The 25,214-nt window shown below is 48.4% G+C and overlaps 2 protein-coding genes across 2 annotated transcripts in view; one reads left to right on the forward strand and one right to left on the reverse strand.

Moving 5' to 3' along the window:
- The window catches only part of LOC311523841 (semaphorin-3D-like), a 45,233-nt gene extending 37,845 nt beyond the window's left edge, over positions 1-7,388 (reverse strand). The window contains exon 1 of the mRNA XM_084634276.1: positions 7,237-7,388. The gene's annotated coding sequence lies outside the window, so the exon portion shown is untranslated. The remainder of the gene's footprint in view (positions 1-7,236) is intronic.
- Positions 7,389-16,956: 9,568 nt separating this feature from the next.
- TEX264 (testis expressed 264, ER-phagy receptor) overlaps positions 16,957-25,214 on the forward strand; it is a 126,977-nt gene continuing 118,719 nt past the window's right edge. Inside the window, exons 1-3 of the mRNA XM_084633564.1 lie at positions 16,957-17,121; positions 20,688-20,760; positions 22,535-22,822. Coding sequence (XP_084489690.1) covers positions 22,565-22,822 — 258 coding nt within the window. The 5' untranslated portion in view covers positions 16,957-17,121; positions 20,688-20,760; positions 22,535-22,564. The remainder of the gene's footprint in view (positions 17,122-20,687; positions 20,761-22,534; positions 22,823-25,214) is intronic.

Raw genomic sequence — 25,214 nt, forward strand, 5'->3', positions numbered from 1 at the left:
CTGAGTTGAATCTGTAGGTTAATGCAGCAAATTCAGATGGGGGCTCCTGACCTCGGTGTGCTGGGTTTGAGAGATGGCCATTGCCAGGCATGATGCGCTGTTGCTAGTACTTTTTACATCAGCCCTGCTCAAGATCATTTGATGCCCTAGTGGATAGAAATTTAAATGTATTCCATATCTAGAGGAGTGGGGGTTGCTGCAGTGTCCCAGCCTCTCAGACCTGGAAACATAGGTTCAAATCCTTGTTCAAGTCAAAACAGAAAATAAATGTGATGGTCTCAATGTCACACTTTTACTATTGGGCAGGAAAAGGGTGGGTTTGTGAGGGGGAGGTCAGGGCTGGCATAGCAGGGGGTGCCAGGTCAGGACTGAGGGGCAGAGGCAGAGCTGTGAGGCGGAGCTCAGGGCTGCCATAGCAGGGGGTAGCAGCTCAGGACTGGGGGCAGCAGCAAAGCTGTGCGTGGTAACTTGTAAAGTACTTGCCTGACTCTAGCAAGTGTTACCCACCCATTTTTTTTCATGATCCTTCATTTCATGCAGAATGACGGTGTTAAGAGAAGACGTCTGGTCCACAGGATTTGGATACAGGGAGTTTCGCCTCTAGGCCACCAGAGCAAATCTGGACACGATCAGTGGAGACCAGAAGTAACTGGCACTGCTGGCTGTTCAGTGGCCTCTGTGAAACGTGTGTGGTCTGTCAGGTTCCTAGTGGTCATGGCCTGACCTCACAAAGGGCCCTTTGCTCGCAGTTTCAGCAGTTTCAGCTGCTCACAAGTGGGGCAGTGGAGGGGGCTGCTTGCCTTGCAGCACGGACACGGCACTATCCAGGGCTATTAAGAAGCCAGTTTCTAGAGCTAGCATTCAACTCACTGAAAACTCTCCTACAAATATATTTCAAAGGGATTTCTCCTGCCTAAAGTTAATCTGCACTAAGCTAAGCGAGTTGGTGTGGGTGTGCTGCAGCTCTCAGATCAAGGCCCTTAGTTTGCAGGGCTCCTCAGTTCGGCCTAACCCTAAAGCTGGGGCCATCCTGCCACAGGAGTCACCTGCTGCTTTGCTCAGTGACCCAGTTAGATGGATTCACTGATGCCAGCCAGTGCCCTGGGCCGAGGTTACTGGGCCTTACGTTCCTGAAGCTGCTCCCTGCCTCAGCCAAGAGTGCCTGCCTCCCCAACCTGACACATCAAAGCTTTGCAGTATTTTCTTTTAATCCAAAGGAAGCCTACTCCCTGCCCTCCCCTGGTCTCCTGCTCTAATTGGAATAAAATAGAACAAACAGGCATGGGGGACTCTGGCAGAGAAAATGTTTTAATGAGCAGTAGGGGGTTCCTGCACTACTCTCTGCTTCTTCTCAGAGGCTGTCAGCTGGAATGGCTCTGTAACTGCAGCCTGGATTTGAAGGGAGGCTCTCCGGATGAGTCCCCAGGACCCCTGTACAGTGCCGTGCTCCCACAGCCTTTTGGAAGAGCTGCTCTTTCCTCTGGCACATCCAGGCCTGCCTCTCTCACTCTGTAAGTGGCCTCACTCCAGGGGATAAAATATACCGTTCAGCTGGCCACCTCTGAAAGACACCTGTTGAACAAACCTCAGTAGTGTCCTCTGGGGTTTGAGCCAGGGAAGGAGAGGCTCTGTAGTTTAATAGAAAGTTAAGGAAGAGATCTTTCCTGGTTTTTGCCTTAGGTGGTTCCTTTCGGCCTGATCCTGCAGTCCTTACGCAGGCAGCCCTGCCATAGAAGGCCATGGGAATTTTCGTGAGCTAGGAGCACTGGATTTGGCCTGTATAATCTCCAGGGGATTAGTGAATGGCTGAGAGGCAGACACACATAGGGTGACCAGACAGCAAGTGTGAAAAATTGGGACGGGGGTGGGAGGTTATAGGTGCCTATATAAGATAAAGCCCCAAATATTGGGACTGTCACTATAAAATCACATCTGGTCACCCTAGATGCACACCATGCCTTTAGCCCCAGCTGGCCATTCGTTCAGCCCCATGTAGGGTCCCTGCACCCGGGTCAGTCTGGTGATGAGCTGAAACCCAAGGAAGATTTGTCAGGGGGAGGGTTAATTGAGCTGATGAGAGGAAAATAAACCTGGAGCCCTCAGTGTCCTTTGCAGGGTCACTTTTCTGACTACGGCCACATTTTGAGGAAAAGAAGGATCCCATGGCCTCAGCCATTTAACACCATATCAGTCAAACCTGAATGAATCTAGCAGAGATGGGGGTTAATCAAAGAGTGCTGAGGGTGCAGGAGGCATGTCCGCAAAAAGGCTCCCAACACGAATGATGCATCAGCTGACTTGCACTGGAGTGAGCAATAGCATAGCCAGGGCTAGGTGTGTGGGGCCAACCTGAGGTGTGTGTATGTGGTATCTACCTAAGGGGCTTCTGTCTCCCTGTCATTGTAGTATCAGGAAGCCTCAGTATCTAATTATTCCCACTACACTCCTGTGCAGTAGGGAAGTGTTAGTAAAGATGGGAACTGAGATCAAGACCAGGGGTATGTCTACACTGGAGCTAAAGGTGTAATTTCCAGCTAGGGTCACCACACCAGTGCTAACTCTGGGCGAGTTAGCCACGTGTATGGCCCTGGGATTTCAGATGAGATTGGCCTCGGGGCAGCTAGCCCGTGCTTCTGCTCGCTTCACTGTGACTACGCTGCTGTTTTCAGTGCACTAACTCCATCCGAATGTCTGCACAAGCTGGGAACGACCCCTCTGGTACCAATGTAGACATACCCTAGGTGATATGCTCAAGAACACATGGGCATCTGTGGCGGAGCAGGGATTCAAGATCAGGTCTCCCACAGCCCATGCTGGCTCTCTAGCTGCTGAACCATCCTTGCTTTCCACAGCACATGCTAGGCCAGCCTTTTTGAAAGAGCTCAGCATGCCAGGGGAGGCTCTGGCCCTTTCCGTCCGAGTGAGTGGGCATGTGTGAATGAGAGCAGATAGGCACAGGCTGGGGTGTGGGTGTGGTTACAGCATGCAGGTAGCGGTACACTACGCAGGTGCATTGTATGTGGTACAGTTCTGTTCTCATCATGACTCAGGAGAGACTGAAACCAAAAGCCATTGTCTACGCTGTTCACCCATTAAAAGCTCTGGGAAAGAGACTTCCTCATGTTATCTAACATCAGAAATCTCCCCTTGGAAAGCGAGGAAATAAACTTGAGCCTGATGCCGGGAGACGTGAAGGAGGTGGCGAAGCAGCCACACAATAAGTGGCAGCCTGCCAGTGAGTTAGACATGAAGAATCACAGCTGATGGCCAGGTGTTTTTGAAGCACATTGTTTCTGTGAAGCCATATCCTGGGCAGGCACACGATTAGACTTTATTCGACATGAGCAACGATTGTGTCCCATGTCATGCAAATAAAATTGTGTTGGCCCAGTGCACATGTGTGAGGGAGTGGCACAGTGGCTGTGAGTGGACACAGGATGTCTGCTGGGTCTGGGTATACAGGGAAGACTGAAGATGGATACAGCACAGTCACCTGAGCACGTGTCCATGCAACCCACTGGTCAGTGTGTTCATCTCTGCCTCCTCTACAGAGGATACAGATCAGTCACAACCCCTAGCTACGGAGCCAGGCTCTTTAACTCAACCTGTAGAGACTCCTGCTTTTAGTTCTCAAGGTCCTCAGTTGAGTTCCCAGTGTGGCAGCCATCACATCTATGCTACTGATACACCACCCTAACACCTTGCTATCCAGGTACCAGTGGGTCCAGGGTCTGTTTGTTTGCACTCACGATTGTTATGATCTGTGGGGATGTTTAGAGAGGCATTGTGACCCAGTGGAAAGGGCTCTGGAGTGAGAACCAGGCCACCCCTCCTCCCCCCGCCCCGTGTTCTGTTCCCAGCTCTGCAACCTCAGGCGAGCCACTTTGCCTCAGTTTCCTGAGCTGTGGAAGAGGGGTAATGATATTGTCAAGTCCTGTGAGCTCTGCTGATGAAAGGCACTCGGAACAAAGGCATTTGGGAGAGCAAATGTGGGTCATTTAGGAAACTGAAGAGGAGAAAGGGCTCAAGGCTAGGCCTGGATTCCTGGACCAGAACAAACTGTCTTTTTCCCCCTTCTGGTCTGGGGTTCTGTCCTGCTCCACTCAGGAGGTATGTCACAGCAGGTCATTACCCCAGTTAAGAGCGTTCCCTAAATATGTGCATGTGGGGAAGGACTGGCTGCATCTTTCCCAAAGCTTCTCTTCTCCCTCCCCCACCCTAGTTTAAAAGCCTTTCCAGCTCCAGCCTGGGATGCATGGGGCCACTCAGTTGATTCCTCAGCTGTCTGTCTTTGCCTTGCTCATTTTTTCAGCACCAGGTCTATGCCTGGGATCCCAGGTTTACTAAAAGTGCCGATCTCGCTCTGCACTCCCCAGAGAGGCCCTTGCTGTAATCCCAGCAGGAGTGTGGGATGGGCTGTTTCTAGAGGAAGAGGCAGCTCCCATGGCGCAGTAGCCAAGATTGGCAATAAATCTTCCTTCCCGCTGTAAACAATCTTGGAGAGGGTGTCACAGGAGCACGGATGGAAGCAAGGAGGCCAGGAGCACTCGCCTGCTTTAGTGTCTGGCAGTAAGTGTGTCCCATTGGCTCTCGTCCCCGCTTTCTGTGCAAAGAAGACCATTCCTAGGGAGCTCCATTGTGGCTCCTGCTCTAATGAGCTCAGCTGTTATTCTTTCTGTGTGAGCTTGGTGCTGGCGAAAGGAGTACAATGGACAACCCTGTGGCCTGAAGTCCTCTCATGTACAGAACAGGGGTGGATCAGCCACCTCCATGGACAGGACAGGCTGTGGCATTTTGGAGAGGGCTTGCGGGACAGCTTTATATCTTTACAGGCTCCCTGCTCAACTCCCTTCTTAAGAAAGCAAATCAAATTCAACTCTCTCTCGTCTCCACTGGCTGCAACGAAATTAGAGCGGGGTATTTGGCCCAGTGTTTCTAATGGAACTGATAACTGCTGGTCCACCACATTCCCCCATCTCGAGTTTATGAATAGTGACTGTGTTTGTATCTCTGTGATGCTTGCACTGAAGTTAGCTTAGCAAGGAATAGCTACAGACAATAAGCAAGGCTCCACAACCTGTATACACACTCTGTCTCGCACACGCACACACTGTCTTTCTCTCTTTGCCTGGAGAATCTATCAGGGCACCGACCCATGAGGACTACCAAGCCCTCCATGTTTGTGAAGTCTGGGATGGGATTATTGAACAGTGCCTAGTGATATTGGACAGAATCAGCTTGGTCTGGGGAAAGCTCCTGAAAGATTGTGTCCCGTTCATGGGGCAGGCAGGTGTGTGAGATACCCAGCAAGAGGCAGCAGATCAGACCAATCTGGGAGAGTAGGGGAAGGAGCCCGAGTATATCTCAAACACTGAACGTTGCTGATGGTGAGTGAGGCAGCGCAGTGCATGAGCGAGAGAGGAAACCATTTCTTTCTTTAATGGATTGAATAAGCCTGGCCTGTAGGAAAACCTGACAAAGTCTGATCTCTGCTCTAAAGTCCTGTGGGTGGAACTGCAAGGGGCCTAAGGGAGTTAGTTAATGGGATTTGGGCCCCTTTGAATGTCCCAGCCTATATTTCTGTGTCTCAACTGTGTGTGTAACTCCTGCTGTCCTTTCTGGGCCATGATAACATGACGTCTCTGGACACTAAGCTGGCAACAAGGCTATGCTGGCTTCTAGTTCAACAAAGATTGCATCTGCTCACCAGCAGCTAGCTAGATCCCAGCCACACACCCATGCAGTGATACATCACCGAGAGATAGCAAACTAAGCTGAGCCGTGGCAACAACCTGAGATTTCTGGCCAGCTATATTCTGCTGACTGACAATCCCCCTACAGATTCCATTGGACATGGTATCCTTTAAGCAATGTCTCAGGCTGCTATGTAGCATTTCTGTGTACAGTACCATTAGACCACTGCTGTGCTCCGCCCGAACAGGGGGTCTCATATCAGGGGTGGGTAAATAATCTCTATGTCCATAGTTTTAGTCTAAATTTGCAAAGTCCTTTTCTATCTATCTATAAACATATAAGTGCAAGTTATTATTATTAATTATTACCATATCGGTCCATTCATCAAATTAAATCTTACAAAAACACAATGTTGAAACATCCGTCCCTTACGAAAGGCAGTATTGGTTTTGTCTGCCCCCAGGCTCCCCAGTCATCAATAACCCAAGTACTGAAATATTTAGAAACCGAAAGAGCACGAGTTAAATGATTCTTTCAGAGAGCACTTTACATTTCTCAGGGTCTGTTTCTTTTCTGCCCGCTGCACTGCATGTCCTGAGTTTCTGGGAGTAGAGGCGTTGCAGAGAGGGGGGCGCGACAGCTGGTTTAAAGGAGCAGAACTTTGCCCTGGAGAGGGTTTAACTCATTCAGGGGACTTAGTGGTAATTTTTTTCTTTAAACATTAGTGCTGTCAGACAAAGTCAAATGGAAAACAAAGATTTATTTACAGGTTTAAGAGTAGCAGCCGTGTTAGTCTGTATTCACAAAAAGAAAAGGAGGACTTGTGGCACCTTAGAGACTAACAAATTTATTTGAGCATAAGCTTTCGTGAGCTACAACTCACTTCATCGGATGCATTCAGTGTAATTACAGCTTATGCTCAAATAAATTTGTTAGTCTCTAAGGTGCCACAGGTACTCCTTTTCTTTTTAAAGATTTATTTAGTCATTTTTACTTTCTTTTTTGGGGGAGAGGGGGATCCAGCAGAGTAGCCTGTGGTCAGTGGAACAGTCCTCTGAATGGAACAGTCCTTCAGTGGAAATGTGATCTGTAAACTAATTTCAGATTGTTAAAATTTATTGGTGGGAAATTAAATGGTCAGAGTAAAGAAGCCATAGAAAGTACCAGCATGGAATATACAAAGCCTTAACTTGGTAATAAAATCTGCTGAATCCAAAGTAAGGCATTTATAATGACGACAAATAAGCTTACCAAAGACTTCCCCATCATGTAATATGGAACACGAGTGCCAGAGTAATCTCTGTTTGCTCTTCGATTTAGGAAAGGATAAGTCACAGTCAGAAGCTGTTTTGCAGATGTAGAGGCCACCTATATGCTCACTTATAGTGGGTTAACCCTGACATAACTCCACTGACTTTGATGGAGTTACACTGGATCTGGCCCAATGTAAATGGAAACACAATTTTGGTCCCACAGGGAGAAAAAAATACAAAGATTTTCCAGCCACTAACAGTAGCACTTTAATAACTCTTTGCTACTCACCACCTCCAGGCTCTGCTGACTTTTACAGATGATGAGCTGCTGTCTGCTTTAGCAGTGTGCTGTCTGCTTACGCTGCTTTCCTGTTTCAAGCTCCACAGCCTCCAGTGCATTAGCCCCTGGCAAAGCAGAAGCACCTGAAATGTACAAGGAAGCTGTAGAGTAGGGGTGGAGTCAAGAGCCAGTGATGTCATCCAAAGACAGCCTCCATTCATAAAAATAGTAGAAGCTGTTACCAGACCATCTGTTCCACTTATTTATGTTTCATTCTCAACCCTTAATCCAGTTCCTTAGCCCAGACAAAATTTGCTGGGAAGAGCTGACATCTAGTGGTAAATGTCTGTATTTATCGAGCTAGATGTTTGGATCCAAATAATTTCCAAGCACCTATTGTAACATTGCAAACTGGCCACTGATCATGGTTGTGAAGTGGGTGCAGATTTTTGTATTAAATTATGTGTTCTCTGCTTTTCTAGAGCACATTTCACTTGATGAGCTCAGTGCACCAGATGGAGATTGGTTAATTAACACTCAAAATATCCCAGTAGGTAAACACTTTGTGATTATGCCTCCTTTATAGATAGGGAATTGAGATACAAAGAGGCCAAGGCCCAGATTTTCAGTGGTATTTAGGCATTGCTCAGCTCGGCACTGAGGCCTAAGTGATTTAGGTGGCTACATACCATTTTTAAAAGTGTGATCCACAAAGGCACTTAGGCATTGCCACGTTGAGGGTCATGGTGCCTAGAAAAGCCAGGAACAACACAGTGATCCACAAAGCCAAGTTATGCAGCTAGGCTCCCTGTACAATGAATGGGGAGAGAGAGGCGCATACGAATGGGGTCCACAAAAGCCAGCACGTTTAGCAGGGAACTGCCGAAGCCAGCCAATAGGAGTTGGCAATCAGAGGTGTATGCTAAACCCTGCCCCTATCTTGCAGATGGGTGCCTAATCCAGGCAGCAGGGTGGCACCTAGATTTGCTTGGTGATCTGTGAACGGGCATCCACCACCTGGAGTCAGATGGCTTAGGAGCCTAAGGTGTTTCCTGTAGAAATGAGTTAGGTGTCTGCCTCACTCCATCCAAACCGGCGGTTGGTGGTGCTCAGTGGTTAGAGCACTCATCTGGGATGTGTGAGACCCAGCTTCAGTTCCCAGAGCGGGAGAGAAGGAGTGGGGTGTTCAAGAGTCACTGGATTGTCCTCTTGAAGGGAGACAAGTGAGCAGCTGTCCTGGTGGTGTGGGAATCTCTATGGAGAATGCAGTTGGAAAGGATGTGCTTCGGCTAGGTCTACTCACTGACGTGCAGCTTGTTTTTCATTGAACAAAGGTGGGAGACCTAATGAGCGTTTTGGGAAAATGAAAACATCAGACGGACTTCAGCTAAGAGGCCCCTCACTCTAACAAAGCCAGGAATACCTGGAGGGAGTTCATCTTCAGAATGCCCAGGAAATCAGCTGCTCTAAGGGCAAAATGCCTAATCCAGCTCCCTTTGACTTCAGTGGGAACTTTTATTGATTTCAGTAAGCATTAACTTAGACCCTGAATTCTTTCATTAGAGCCACACAGGTTATAGCTCAGATAAACAGCTGAAATCAGAAGGGATTTAGGTGACTTTGTATCATTTCTGAGCTTGGAACAAACTTCCCCAAAAGGGGGCACATTTTAGTGGTAAAGGGGTGGTGGATAAAGCATCTTACTTATACTGCAGCAAACTATTGTTCAATTTCTGTGAGTGTATGCACTCTTTATTAGAAATCCTTCCCACCTTTTATTCCCTTGGGTTTGATGAATGCATGTTCAGCAGAAAATTTTCTTTTTCATCCAAAAATTAGCAGCATTTAATACGGGTTAAACCTCTCTAGTCTGGCACCCTCAAGACCTGACCAGTGCTGAACCAGAGAATCTGCGAAACCATGGGAGGTCAATGCAGAGTGCCAGCGGGTCTCCACAGGCGCGGGAAGTAAGGGTGCGGGGGGTGCTGCAGCCCCCCCCAGGCTTTGCACCCAGCATGGCCCCCCCACCCAGGGGCCTGGTTGCCACCTGGGAGCTCTGATACTGGCCCAAGGTCCACCCCCTCCGGCCCAGAGCTTGAACGCCATGAATCAGCTGTTCGCGGCATTCCAGAAGGGCTGGGAGGGAGGAGGAGGAGTTGGTAAGTGCAGCGCCACGTGGGGGAGCTTGGAACCCACTAATTTTTCCCCATGGGTGCTCCAGCCCTGGGAGTGCCAGATTAGAGAGGTTCAACCTCTAATATTTAACCAGCTATTGGATCAAGGCATTTACAGTATTAAATTAAGTGATTTACAGTATTAAGTTAAATTATTAGAAAATGTTGCATGCATTTAGATCTTGCTATGAAGCAGGAAAGAGACTTATTCCCTTTTGTGGTGTAATTTGTTAGCTCTCCTAGACTAAGGAGGGTTAGGCATAGTTAGTATCTAAATGGGAGATCGTTCAAGTACATGTTACTTTAGGTAACAGCATTCCGCTTTCCAAAACTGCCCCTATAGTTTCAAATAACTAGATCATGCATCTTCATTTCCTATCCTAAATGTGTGTGTAGAATGAGTGTGTGCTATTAAACAGCTACCAACATTTGCTCCCGAGGTGGCTGCATGTTGCTGGTGGGTCAAGATGCTCCTGTATGTTTATAAAGCACTCTGGGATTCTTTGGGATGAAAGGAACTATTTATAGTTGTGATATTATCATGACTAGTTTGTAAATATTGCTGTGTAAAGTTTGTGCTCATATTTTTTTACTCTTTTGGTGACTCCCTTGGGCTAATGGAATTGAGCAGCTGTGGTCTAGTGCACTGAGCAGCTTACAGTGGAGTTAGGAGAGGTGGGATCTAGTCCTGGCTTTGACACTAACTTGGTGTGACCTTGGGCAAGTCATTTACCAGCTCACTGCCTCAGTTTTCCTTCCTGTACAATAGGAATAATAATGTTTAGCTGTTTTTGTAAAGCACTTTGATATCCATAAATAAATATGCATAAGAGAAAATTATTATTATATCTAGAACACCAGTCAATCACTGGGAAAAATCAGTTCCAAACCAAAAAAAATGGTGGTAACTGAGTATTCTAGTGAGTGAAGTTATAACAGATAAACCTATCTTCACTTTTCCTTATACTGTAATCCTCCTCTTCTCCATGGTTTCTGATGCAGATCCAGGTATTATCTATCTTTCGTACCTGTCCAGCCATACAACATCCATGCTTGACTTCAGTCCAGTCTTTGCTGTAGCTCAGTTTGTCAATACTGTTTCAGCCACAAGGGGTCAGAACTTCCTCAAGTACAAATGGCTCTCAAACCTTTTCCTTCTGTGGGCCATCTGCCCTCCTATCCATCCCTGTGCTAACAACAGCACTTGGTTACAGTAACTTGCCTGTGTAACAACTACATAAAAGCTGAGGAAGGATTTCAGGATTTGCTCCCGGTACTGTAGTAGTGATGGAATATATGGAATTTCTCTCCAGCTATGAGTGAAGGAGGTCTTGTGGCACCTTAGAGACTAACAAATTTATTTGAGCATAAGCTTTCGTGAGCTACAGCTCACTTCATCGGATGCATTACTGTCTTCCTCTGCTAAATGGTATTTCCAACCTTGAGGTTTGTCAAGGCAGGATGTATTTTGCAATGTTCCAACTAAAATGTTCAAAATGTAGTGAATGTCCTCCCCACAGATACTTGCTTATGTTGGCCCTTTGAGTCTAAAGTGATTTTTTACAAAGCACATTGTCTACTCCCTCCCAGTTCAAATGCATACCGTGTAACTGAATTTGGGGAAAGGGAGATAGTGACAGGAGATGGCATGTGTGACATCTTGCTCAGGTCACTCACAACTATGAGCCCTCTCCGATACACCCACTCAACTGCTCTGCCAGCAAACTCTCTTGAGTACTCTGCCAGTCCAAACCTTGCCTTGCAGAGATACCCATCAGTGCACCCTAACTCCCAAGTTCCCCAGAGACGTCTCCCTGCCATGTCCCTCTCGCTGGACACTCATAAGTTTGTTGCATCTAGAGAGACAGAGCACACACCAGAGACCCACCCTGTAGTTTATTACACAACCCTGAGATTGTTTTGTAATGAAACAAGAATGTTTATTAATAGAGAATATTTGTTAAGTGCCTTCAAGTAAGAGTGAAAGAGCTAGGAAAGATCAGTGACTAAAACTTAATTTCAGCAAGTTACAATATCTTTGCCTGAGCAGGTTTCTCACCAATAGTCAGTTCCCAGGAACTTCAACACCCTTGGCTGAAGGATCCACCTTTCTTCAATTTCAAGAGCTCTGGCCCCTTTTGTCTTCCCAGTGAGAGATACCAAAATGGCTTTCTGTGTCTGCTTAAATCTCCCAAAGCTCATTGACCCTGTTATAAGAGGCAGGAATGCTTCTTGGGGTGGAGCTTCCATTCCCTGATATGATTGTTAAGTAGCCATCTCCCCCACTTGCTCGCCTGATGGCCCTTATTTACCTTCCATGTAAATGTGCTTTCATTGTCTTTGATGTCACTTTGCTTAATCTACATTTGGAAACACAGTCAAGCAGGCAAAACAACATTCCTTTGTCTAAGGCATAGTCATTGCCTGCCAAAGACATTTTAGGAACATATTTCCAGCACACATCTATAATATTTTGTACATCACCTGTAAATGCATTGCTCAATAATATTAATGACTAGTGTGTTACCAGTTTGCATATGGTACCTTACATGACACCTTTTAAATACAGATTCTGACAACAGCGAGTTGGGGCAATGAGTGTGTCAGGCCTGAAGTGAGTTATGGTAGGGCATGCCCTCTGCCAGTTGGCATTGGGGTCTCCCTGGGTCACAGCATGTCCAGCAGATGGGGATAGGGTGAAGAGCCAGGGTGCTGTGCTGGGGAGGGGGACTGGAGTCTGATGCTGAGTTGAGGGCTATTAGGGGCATGGAGCTCACCGATGCCTGTGTGATGATTGCATAACTGTGAGGCTGACTAACCGGTCCAACTAGCAGCACACAGGCACCTGCACTGGACCTCGTACCACTGTCCAGATAAAGCTGGAGTCTATAGACATAGATGGATGAAGCAGACACACAAATATTGCAGAGAACAGGCCAGGAGCCAGTGTGACAGATGAATCAATACTTTTCCAACAATCAACATCCACTGTTTGCCTCCTAATGTGAAAGAATTTAAATAACAATGGGTTGAAAGGCCAGGTGAGTCATAATCGTAAACCTCTCCAAGATGATCAATATACCAGTTGAGAGAGACACAGCACTCCTCTGAGAGCCTCTCCTAGGGCTGAGCGTGCCGCAAAAAGTCCAAGGCCAAATATATTCAAAACCTCAGTTGCTGCTTCTCAATCCTACCAGCCAACAACCCAGGCTTGGGGATAGCTGCCCCTACTGGGGGCACTGACCTGTTCTGAAAACAATTCTTTGTATTTTTGTAGCAAATGCAACCATCAGCTCTGCTTGGCACGCCCCTAATGAAGGGAGTCAAAACTAACCAAACCCCTCAGGATTTTCTAGATTAGTTAGATAAATTGTGTGTGTGTTCTGGTTTTTAGGCTAAAGCATATCCAGGGCTAAATAAACTTCAGGGCTGGAGGGCAGGGGTGCTCTCACTCACTGGGTATGTTCAGGCAAAGCACTTAATTTCCCTGTAACGTTCCCCTCCGCCCCAGTAAAGAAGGTATGATACCTAATTCCAAGAGGGCCTTTGAGATGTAATTCAAGTTTGTAAAATGGAGCTCCTTGGAAGAAAGGGGCTAAACCACGGTAAAGTATTATTCTAAGTTATACTGAAATAGGCTTTCCTGCCTCTTGCCCTCCTCACACTCTCCCATCCATGCTCCTAGGACCAACACCTTGAACTGCCCCTGGAAGCAGATGCAATGCTAACACAGGTGCACTGCTAAAGCTCCTGAATGATCTTTGAGCATAGTAAAGTTGTAGTCCAGCCTTTGGGAATAAGGGCCATGCTGGCTGGGTGAAGTCTGTGGCAGCAAGGAACACTGCAGCCTCTTAGTAATCTTCAGCAAAATGAGAGATCAGTGCTACCTGGCAATTCAAGGCCACTTGGAAGCTCAAAATTACCCACAAAGCATGAACCGGGACACAGTCCTGCAGCAGAAAGAGCAGACCCAATCCTGCAGCAGATAGAGCATGCCAGTCACTGTGCATGTTACTTCCCCTTGCCAACAAGCATAAGGTCTGTCTTTTCCACCCTAATTAGCCATTTTCACTTTTAGCCAGGCAGTGGCAAAGCACTGCCCAGATCTGGTGAAAAGGAGGCATTGAACTGAGTATTACTGGGATGTGATTGCAGCCCAAAACTGGTCTCATATGCCTCTCACATACTCATTGGAATAGAGGTGGGATGGAGTGCAGCTCTGTGGCATGGCATATAAACAGGCACCACCCTCCGAAAACTCTCAGACAGAAGGAGTGTAGCCATTAAAGAACAACCCTGTCCACCGTGCCAGACCCCATGAGTCAACTATATCTTGTGTTCCACCATATCAAAGGCCAACAAGCCTTGATAGGGCTAACAACACCAGCATGACTGCTGACATTTGTCCAATGATTGGAGGAGGAAGAACATCAGCTAAGGATACCTCCCTACCCTAGCCAGGTCCGAAACCATAGTGGTAGGGATCTGGCTGAGCCAAGGAACAGAGGAATCCAGATGAACCCTGAGCTGCCATAGAATCATAGAAACGTAGGGCTGGAAGGAACCCCAACAGGTCATCGCTCATCTTCCCTTGCTAACGCAGGACTAGACCATCGCTGACAGGAGTTTGTCCAACTTGTTCTTAAAAACCTCCAAGGATGGAGATTCCACAAGCTCCCTTGGAAGAAGCCTATTCATACATATCCTTTAATTTAGCAAGTTTTTCCTAATATCTAATCGAAATCCCCCTTGCTGCAGATTAAGCTGATTACTTCTTGTCCTACCTTTGGTAGACACGGAGAACAATTGATCACCATCCTCTTTATGACTGCCCGTTATATATTTGAAGATGATAGAATCATAGACTATTAGGGTTGGAAGAGACCTCACGAGGTCATCTAGTCCAATCCCCTGCTCAAAGCAGGACCAACACCAACTAAATCATCCCAGCCAAGGCTTTGTCAAGCTGGGCCTTAAAAACCTCTAAGGATGGAGATTCCACCACCTCCCTAGGTAACCCATTCCAGTGCTTCATCACCCTCCTGGTGAAATAGTGTTTCCTAATATCCGACCTAAACTTCCCCCACTGCAACTTGAGACCATTACTCCTTGTTCTGTCATTTGCCACCACTGAGAACAGACGAGCTCCATCCCCTTTGGAACCCCCCTTCAGGTAACTGAAGGCTGCGATCAAATCCCCCCTTACTCTTTTCTTCTGTAGACTAAATAACTCCAGTTCCTTTAGCCTCTCCTTGTAAGTCGTGTGCTCCAGCCCCCTGATCATTTTCACTGCCCTCCGCTGGACTCTCTCCAATTTGTCCACAACCCTTCTATAGTGGGGGGACCAAAACTGGATGCAATACTCCAGGTGTGGTCTCAGCAGTGACAAATAGAGGGGAATAATCACTTCCGTCGATCTGCTGGCAATGCTCCTACTAATACAGCCCAGTATGCCATTGGCCTTCTTGGCAACAAGGGCACACTGCTGACTCACATCCAGCTTCTTGTCCACTGTAATCCCCAGGTCCTTTTCTGCAGAACTGCTGCTTAGCCAATCGATCCCCAGCCTGTAGCGGTGCATGGGATTCTTCCTTCCTAAGTGCAGGACTCTAGACTTGTCCTTGTTGAACCTCATCAGATTTATTCTGGCCCAATCCTCCAATTTGTCTAGGTCACTCTGGACCCTATACCTACCCTCCAGCATATCTACCTTGACTGTCATCAAGCCATTCTTTGACCTGTCCAATCAAGGGAGAGTTTGGGGCAGAGGTAATGGCTGAGGTAATTACAAATAAATGTCTTGAGCAAAGTCCTGATCATCCCTTCAGGGTATTTAGCATCTTGCTCTCCAGAAGGGAGACATTAACATTCCCCATCAATAATGCACCCACAAACCTCCTTTCTGGGTTTCACCAGCCATGCACACATTTCACAGGACATAGTCTACAGCCCTCCTAGCACTTTCTGGATCTCTGTACCTGAATTCTGGTGAGACTCCGTTGGTCCAGGCCCACGGTGTCCTCAAGAGGGTAGCCAAACCAGTCTCAATACAACACCTGTGAAGTGGGTGAAAAACATCTCCTGACAGGAAATGACCAAATCTATTATTGGGTGGAGTCCATTTGGATTCACCAGACTGATCACCACATAGCTCAGTCTTGCTGGTCTGGACATCATGAAACAGGGCATGAGAAGAATTTAACAGCCCCTACCATAGTCGTGGCACAGAAACATAACATTTCCTTACACTGAAGTCCTCAGGTGGGGGGCAACTAGATCACATGTGAGCCTTTATATTCTGATATTATTTTGTTAGGTCCCCTGCTGTTTCAGTGATGAACACTGTCTGGTAGACAATCAGTTGGTTTTGGATTACATTTTCAGAATATTTATTTATAGGCATTTCTATGATGCTTATCGCTGACTGACATCCACGCGTGAGTTAGTCCTGCTGCCACTTCCTGTTTTATTGTGATGGAGCTATAGGGACTTTCACATCCCAGTGGTTACAGGACGAGACTCGGGAGTCAATGCTCCACCAGCCTTCCTGCGTGCAAGTCACAGATCCTCTCTGCACCTCAGTGCCCTCCTCCCAGTAGGGTGGGGAGGGTAAATACGATCCAGGTTGGGGGATAACAGTGGGGTGCCTTCTTCTGATGTCACCTTGCCAGAGGGACACTTCTCCCATTCTTCTGTGTTAGTTTGGGGTTACTCTTCTGAGAACACCACCCTCGCCTGGTGGGGGAGGGGGGACTCCACAGATGCTTCTGCACCCATTTCTTGATAGGACCAGGCCCAGCTGGAGCCCTCTTCTGGCAACACTGTACACACTGAGCACTCAGCCAATACTACAGGACTAGGGTACTCTCCTCGGATGCCAACGTGTCAGCCTGGCGTGCATCTGTGACAGCCCAACACAAGGCTGGAGATCTCCTCCCACAGCACGACAGTAAAAGGCCGCTCGGTAAATTGCAAGGCCCCAGCCTTGGATGCTCCTCCAACAGCACCGTTTTGCCCGGTGGCCCTGCTCCGGGCTGCCAGCGTGTGGGGTGTCACTCCTGTCCCAGCATTTCCTTCTGCCCCCCAGCATCGGGCTCTCATTTGGGCTGGCTGGGTAGCAGAGCTGGGAGGTAGCCCAGGGGCCGAAGAGCCCCCTAAGATTGGCACGTTGCCTTGAGAAGAGACTGGCGGTGCCACCTCAGGCTCACCCACGGACGGGCCTGGTTCCAAGGAGGGGCCAGCCCAGACCAAGGCAGTGGCACCTCAGAGACCCCCTCCCCTGCTGGTTAGGGTAGGGCCAACCCGGATATGCCCTCCCCCCCAGCGGCTGAGATGACACCACTCCAGAGACCCCCCTGTGGCTGGGATGGTACAACCCCAGAGACCTCCGCCCCCTGCTGGCTGGGGTGGGACCACCTCAGAGACGCTTCCCCCCCCCCCGGGGCTGTGGCGGGGCCATCGAGGAGCCCCTCTACGCCGCCCTACCCAGGCCCCCCCTGGGGACGGGCAGCGCCACGCCCAGCGCGGCGCCCGCCCGCAGCCAGGCCGTGCCCGCGCACGCTCCGTCCCGCCGGGGCCCGCGCGCCTGTGTGGGGGTGGTGGTGAAGCGGGGGAGCGTCTCGCCGCCTGCCCGCCCGGGCGCGCCCCCGAGCGCCGCCTCAGCAGCGCCCGAGACTGAGCCAGGAGCGCACGGCCCCCGCCCTGCTGCCACCGCCGCGGGGTGAGTTGGGCGCGGGACTGACCCCAAGGGGAGACGGGCCTGGCAAATCCCGGGGGGAGAAACGGGCACTCAGGGGATCCCCGAGCGGGGGTGCAGGGGGAGACTGGCCCTCGGGAGGAGACTGATACATTTGTTCGTCTCTAAGGTGGCCCAAGTCCTCCTTTTCTTTTTTACTCAGAGCTTGTAAACCCTTGTAGACCAGCCTGCCGTGGATCCCCGTGTGGGGTGGAAAAAGAAAAGGAGGACTTGGGGCACCTTAGAGACGAACACATTTATTTGAGCATGAGCTTTCGTGAGGCTGACATGCGCTGGGCAATCCCGGAGTTTCAGCAGTGTTTCCCAAGGAGGAGGGTTCGAGTCCATGGGTCAGCAGGGTCTCTGGCGGAGTGGCATGCGGTGTGCCAGGAAGGGGACTCGCTGTGGGGCAAGTCTTGCTGGGCCAGGTGTTTGACTAGCCTCAAAGATTTCTGCATCTCTTTTGTTTGAGGAGGAGAAAATCTTTGAGGAACAGCCAAACACTTAGTATGCCAAAGTTCTTCTGAGGGTGACCAGTGTCCCCTCCCGCATTGATCATCCCCCCCAAATCTCCCCCTCCCCATGCCCTGGGCTCTCCTCTATGTTTTTTCTCTAGCACCCATCACCATGGTATCTGGGTGTGGGAGATTCCTTACAGTGCAACTTTCAGGAGAACCCAAACAGTATTTAAAATTAAAAAAACCCACATTTTCTCTAGCTGTGAACACAGGTGTTTCTTTATCAATCTTTGAATGGAAGCAAAAATTGACAATAACCAACATTTACCAATTTAAGCAAAGGCCCAAGAGTCTGTAATGAGCTTGGACCTCATTTGAATTAAAAATTCCAGTCCACGCTAGTCAGGAAAAGCAGGCTGGCAACAAACGTGATTTGCCCTGATTTGAAATCAGTATTGGATCCCAGTGGCATCAGGGCCCAAGGGCTCATTCCACTCCAGTTGCTTAGTCCTTACCTGAAGCCATAATCCTCTGTTTGTGTCATTACAATTAGCTGAACAGTTGTCACAGGAGATTACTACTCAGGTACGGAATAAGAATCTGGAGTGGGCAAACTCTGAAAGGAGCAGAGAAGCTGTATGATCCCTGGAATCCTAGAAACAGTCCCCAACTGCCTTCCCCTTTCCTGCTGGATAAAACATTGACACCCAGGCAGAATTGCTGCCAAAGTGTATGTGTTCCAAAGTTTTCCATAGAGCATCAGTGGCTCTTTAAGGAATGGAAGGAAAAATGCTTGTTGGCTTCCCAGACTGTGCACGAGCACTGTGACCTCATCAGGCTGGTACACGTGAACCAGGAAGCAGAACACAACTGAAGTAAACAAGACAGGTTGGGAACTTGGGAGAAACTGAACAGCTGTATGAGTAGAGAAGGGGGTGAATGGGATTTGATAACAGATTCCAGTTTCTGGGCTTGTCAGTAACCTTTGTGCAGTGGATGAGCTGGTTAACTGCCTGGGGGCTTGGTTCACTTTCCTCTTCCTAATTTTTGACACGCACAGATTGTAGCCCTGTCTCAATTGTTCTGTGTGGCAAGCTTCCTTTCTTCTTTTTCTTTTGTGTGAGGCTTATGTGTGTGGGTGTGGTATAATCGGTGTGATTTGATTACTAACATTTGTATTGAGTAAGCTTTAGAAACAAACAAAAACATAGGACCAAATTCTGCATCCTGTTACCTGAGGGTAAATCCAGAGTAACGCCTGAACATAGCCATTATATGAACAACATACCCTCATATCTCAATGTCTGTACTTTGACCCGTTAACCTTCTACCCTCAATTGGGGATATTGCAGATTATGTATTCTTTATGCCATCAGATCCTAAACCGAACTTTGCATCCCTTGATAATCTGTACATTATTCCCTGATAACCAGAAACTTCTATGGTTGAAGTGAGCTGTAGCTCACGAAGGCTTATGCTCAAATAAATTTGTTAGTCTCTAAGGTGCCACAAGTACTCCTTTTCTTTTTGTTTAAACTCTGTATGGTTTTCTTTTTATTTTAACATCATCTTAATAAAATATTGATTTCAATGGAGTTCCTGCAGATTTGCCCCAGATTTAATTGATAGCAGAATTTGGCTGAAGTTTTGCCCCTTTGCTCGCTGCCCAAGTATGTACCCAGGAGGTCTGAGCAGGCTTGTTGTCAGGTGGCTAGCTTGAGCCGCTGCCTATGCTACCTAGCCATGTTGCTATTTTTATCTGGAGCAGAGTTAGCATGAATCTGTCCCCTGCACTGGGAGGCACGCTCCCAGCTGCAGAGTGGACATATCTTGAGATGCATTGGTGGAGCTGGGAAGGTTTGCAGAGCACCCCTTGTCATGGACTCACAGGTCGTGCTCACTCTTAGCCCCATGCAGTCCCTGGGGGGAACCCCTTTCAGTGAGACAGCCGTTCTCGGGGGTTAAGCCCCTCCACCTCCTGGAACTGCACATGACTGTTTCTCGCTGTGGGCCCCCTCAGGGAGTCCACTCGCTCTGGACCCCCATGGCCTCCACTCCCAGAGGGAATAATACAACCCTGTTCTCTAGACTGGAGTGACTCTCAGCCAGCATAAAACAGGAGGGTTTATTGAGTGTCTGAACACAGCATACGAAACTCTCAGGGCCCTCAGGCCTGGCCTCCCTCAGCACAGTACATCTGAGTCTCCCCTGCATCCAGGTGGGCTCTGCCTGCTCTGTCTCTCCAGCCCAGAGCCCCCCTGCTTCCCAGCTGGGCATCTGATATCACAGGGCCCCTGCCTGTGTCCATTGTCTTCTATCCAGGTAAACAGGGCCTCCTCTTCTCTCTTCTGTCCTCTGGCCCCCTCTGGCTGGAACCGCCTGGTCAGGTCACCGGGGTCCTCTCTTTACAGCCCATTGTTCTCCCACTGTCCGGAACTGGCTGTGGATCCTGAACTAGGCCTTCAGGTCACCAGTTGCTGGGGTATCCATTCTCCAGGACATTGGCTGGGGTCCCAATTTCCATCGCTGGTCCTCTGTAACAACAAACTCCCTCTCCCATCACCTCTTTAAACCAGTAACAACCAGGTAAACTGAGTCCCATCCCCTCTGCATGCAAACCATTGGAAAAAACAAGCAAAAAACAAGAAAATCCCCCCCTTCATCACACCCCTCTGTGCTATTGCTAGCTCAAGCCATGCCATCTGGCCTTTCTTGTCATGAAATGTTTGATCTTAGATTTTGGAAAGAAATCTCTGAATCTTTCTTTTTAAATTCCTCTCCAATCCTGAAGGGAGATGTGCAGCTTTCCAAGGTGATCTTATTCTGAATGGAGTTCCTCAGACAGCTCTGATGTGGCTAAACAATCCCAAACTAAGGGGACATGGCATTCATCTCAAGCGGGCGGGGGGGTTGGGAGTCATTGTTTGGAATCAGCGATCCTGATTCCTCTCCAAAAGGGAGCACAACAACCCACGTGTAAAGTGGTTGGGGTGGCTGTTTATTTCTAAAGTGTGTATGTGTGTGTGGGGGGGTGGTTTTCATGCTGCAGTTATTAATAAAGGAAATAACGATACTATCTCCCTCCTGTTTTAGGAACGTGGATCCTTGATCAGGACTCTAGCAGAGACCATGAGCTGTTGCTAGGCTCTAGCCTTCTGACTTTCAGGTGAGTAGGAACATAAGACACAGTGCGTCAAATTCACCCCAGTCTAATCCCCCTGCAGTGAGTGGAGTTAGACCAGGGATGGATCTGGCTGACTTTGAAGTGTTTGGTCTTGGCTGTGCTTGCATTGATGAGGATAGCAGCAGGATTTGTGGTCAATGTGAGGCTGAATAAAGAAATGGCCAAGATGGAATTGTTTTTTCAGAGAAAGTAAATTTGTCCAATGTAGTTAAAGGGGTGCTGCTGAATTTTAACTTGGGTCCCAAATTTAGTTTCTGTTCAAAACCCCATGAGCATAGATATGGGGTTTTGGGGAAAATAAAATCAAACTTTTCTTTAGTGTATTTGATTGAAACTTTCCCCCTAGATTATTGGAAAGCTAAACATAACAGTAGCCTGCTTGTGTATGAAAACCAGCCAGCAAAATTCACCACACTAGTTTCATTGCTCTGAAGTGAAGAGAAGGCAGAAAGCGAACAGCACAAATGGTGGAAAGTCCGTCACCATTTTAAAAGCTCTTTCAGATTTAAAAATCAGGTGAAGAAATAAAGCAGTTCTACCTTGACAGTGCCTCTTTAACATATGAGGATGTTTACATTGTGCCTTTCACTTCTGGCTGTGGTATGGTTAGAGTGATCTGGTTTTGGGAGGGGTGTGAAGCACAGTTTAAAGTCACGTTGATCATACTCCAGCCCTCTTTAAGAAGTGGGCCTCTGCTGGCAGAGACAAGAACTGGAACCCCAGAATTCTACCTGAGTTATTTGGATTGGGTCACCTCCACCTCCATCTGAGTAGCTTAAGATGTATCATGATTACTCAGAATTCCCTCTTATCCCTCCTGCACATAAAGGCTATTCCCTTCCAGATGCTAGTATAGATACCTGTCATCAACACATACCAATCTCAGACTGGTTGGGTCTTCACATTTATGGCATCAAGGAAGATGGTGTGAATTGAGAATCAAGCCTAGGTCAGAAACAGGGTAGCATTGTCCATTGTGTGTAGTTCACAATAGCCATCATCAGGATGGAGTTAAACATTAAAGATAACTGATTATTTGTGAAAAGAAAAGGAGTACTTGTAGCACCTTAGAGACTAACCAATTTATTTGAGCATAAGCTTTCGTGAGCTACAGCTCACTTCATCGGATGCATACACGAAAGCTTATGCTCAAATAAATTGGTAAGTCTCTAAGGTGCCACAAGTACTCCTTTTCTTTTTGCGAATACAGACTAACATGGATGTAACTCTGAAACCTGTGATTATTTGTGGGTTACAAAGAAAAAAAAGTGGGCCTCTTCCCACAAAGCTCTTCGCCAATAGGCGAGATGAGAAACAAATGATCTCTTACATTTTAGTCCTTAACCTTCTGCCTTGTCCATTGTACCATAAATAAATCCTCCAGTGTCCTGGATTCCCAGCCTTGTTAGATGTTGATCTCGCCTGGTTACATCTCAGGAAAGGGGGTGGAGCACCAGTGCTCTTCTGGTAACTGGGTGATAACAAACAATGTCTTCCAATGCCCTGGCCGTTTAACCTCTTAATTCCCAAGAGGCATTCAGGTGGCACAGTTTGCATGTGGTTACAAAAACTGAATGGTCAGCAGGGTGTGGGGTTAATTTTTTGAGTGCTTCTGAGCTGGCCTTAGTTGCATTCATCAGCTGTGTGGAAAGCAGAGGAATTGGAAGAGGAGGGTGGCTGATGTTGCTGGAAAGTAGCTTTGAAGCAGACCGCTGTCTCCTAAGGTTGGCTTAACTCTCCACTTTCTCCTCTTTAGTTTGTGAGGGGAGTTTGAGGCACCGGGGCCATGGCGGACTGGGTGCTCCTTGGACTGATTGGGGCATTGCTTGTACTCCTGCTGCTGACTCTCTTTGGCTTTGCCATCTATTCGGGGCTCTTCTCGGAGGTGGTCGTGAGTACTGGCTCGCCCCCCATCTGCAACATCACCCTGGCATACAAGTCCAAAGTGGGGCCCTACAGCGAGTGTGGCAAGCTCTTCATGGAGAGCTGCAGCATCTCTCCAAAGCTCTGCTGCATCGGCGTCTACTACGACAACCCTCACACGGTAAGAACCAGATGGGAGCTCTCTGGAGCTGGCCAGGCCTGGAAGCCATGCTGCTAATACTCCTCCAGGATGGGCATACAGCTGTGGGAACTGGGCGGAGTTCTGAAATATGGGCCTCAAGTCTGTATATGGCAGAGAGACCCCAAGCTGCTGGAGATCTCAGGCTAGTTTTAGGCATCCCAATAGATGAGTTCTATAATCCTCTGGGCTAGGTCTCATGGAGTTTCAAAGGAAGGCACTGTAGGGACAGGAGTCTGAGGAGGACCAATTGCAAGTGTTGAGGAGTTCGGTTTCAGTGGGGGAGCAGAAATTAGATCTCCATATGACCCCTGCTGGGTAGAACACCCCTATAATTCTCTATGGAGTGGAGCTGGTGTACTAAACCATGGGAGTAAAGCATTGGATGCCAGGTCTCCCTGTAGATGGAAGCGCAGCCTTCTCTTCTGGGCCGCTGTTTGATATTCTCTGTGGTTAAAAGCAAATTGTCTCTTCCTCCCACTACATGCTTGCCTATGCCTGGTTTCTGAGCCTTCGCTTACCTACCCCACCTCTGGCTTGCAAGGTGAGGTTTGAAGAGATTTATATCCCCAGAAGTGCTTGAGACTTTCAGTCTGCACTTTTCTGCTGGTGCTTGCTAATTGCAAGATCAGATGGTGAGTCCTGATGAGATCCTAAGCCTAATACGGGCTTCCCTGTAGAATAAAATGGTTCCCTCTGGCTCAAACTCTTCAGGTGGTGGGGAGAAGATCACTGTCTAATGGATGCTAGGCAGCAGGTTAGTACCTTAGATTCTGAGATCGACCTAGTCCAGATGGCCAGTAAACCAACCTGAGTCTTAATTCCCAGGGGGATAAGTAGGATGAGTGACTGACTTGTTAAATGGCATCTGCCCATGATAGACACGCAGTCTCACAAGTGATTCAGCAACACCCAATGTGACCTGTCAAGAATCCTGGGCGAGACCTGCCAGCAGCTCTGTGTGTGTGTGCTGGGGAGTTTGGGCTGTTGGACTTAGAGCTTAGACTGATAGCTCCTGCTTGGCTTTTCTGGTCCCTGCTGAGCTTGGGCGACTGGTCTTGTGGTGCAGGAAGCTGCCTTGAATGTACGAGGCCTACCTCTGTTTTATTGTTGGCTGGTGGTGCCTTTAGACAAGCGTAATGTGTTGCTCAGCCTGACTGTCAACATTCCTCTCCTGTTAAGGGGACGTCATCCACTTACACCTCACACTTCTGTTTGCAAACATTCTACCATCCAGCATTACCAGGGTCCCCTGCAGCCACTGCTGCTGGAGGAAATGGGAGGAAAAGAGCCTCTGGGTGCACCCGTTTGTTCAGTTTGTGCGTTTAACAGCACTTGTCGTGGAGTCAACTTGGTGGCCCTAAGCCGCTCTAGCAGTCCCCATATCTGCCCCTTGCCTGGCCCCTTTACTCTCATTGTCCTGTAGCTCCATGCAGGCTGTGGGAAGCAGAGAATAGCCACAATGCAGTAGACTCCTGCCCCAAACTTGCCACTTCCCTCTCCATGCCTCCAGGATGGGAGCAGAAATGGGTGCTGATGAAGACCCCGTATGCCAGCTTTATGCCAACATGGCAGGGGGTGTGCATTGGTGGTTGTTTCTGCCACCTGTAAAGTGTGGCACAGTTGGGCTGAGAGAGAGAGGGACTCCAAGTGGGTACAAGATTGGGCTGGGATAGAGTGGTGGCACATTTGGTGCTGGCAGAGGATCTGAGTGGCTGACTGCCCTGCTCTGTGACAGAAGGACTCTTCCCAGATTGTAAATGCTGCTGGAAAGCTTTGTCGTCGTTTTGGCCCATCACTGACTACTGGACATTAATCGGCTGTTTGTGGATAATCTTCCCCTCCCTGAGTTCCGAGGTGCCGAGCGTCTGCTCTTGAGTCAGGCCCACATTCACAAGTTGCACCTCTTGAGTTATGGGGAATGAATATTCCACAAGTGGTAGCAGGAAAATCAGGACTTTCAGTACAGGGCCACTCTTCCCAGTTGATCAGCCTTCAGGTTTGCAGCCCTTCCTCTCCCCCTTCTCGCTGCAGCTGTCAGCCCTGTGCTTCCCCGACTTAACTCTGCAGTTGGGGATTGTTGACGTTGTCCTTGTTCCCATGTCAACGCCCCATGACATCAGGAACTAGAGGGTTGTAATATCACAGCAGGAGCTGTTGGGAGGATGAACCCCTTATTCCAACATGAATCTCTTTAGTAACAGCCATGGGAGCAGGCACAAGTACTAGCCACGGAGCTTGCTCTTGGGAGAAATTTCCTATGGAAGGCGCCTCCAGCATGGCCGTTCCTCTTTAAACAGCGAAGTGTATATCTGGCAGCTTTCAGTCTGGGCAGGGAAGGGAAACAGACTCTGGATCAGTCTCTGGGGTCAGC

This window comes from Lepidochelys olivacea (assembly GCF_965140295.1).
Source record: "Lepidochelys olivacea isolate rLepOli2 genome assembly, chromosome: 7".
Classification (NCBI taxonomy): domain Eukaryota; kingdom Metazoa; phylum Chordata; order Testudines; family Cheloniidae; genus Lepidochelys; species Lepidochelys olivacea.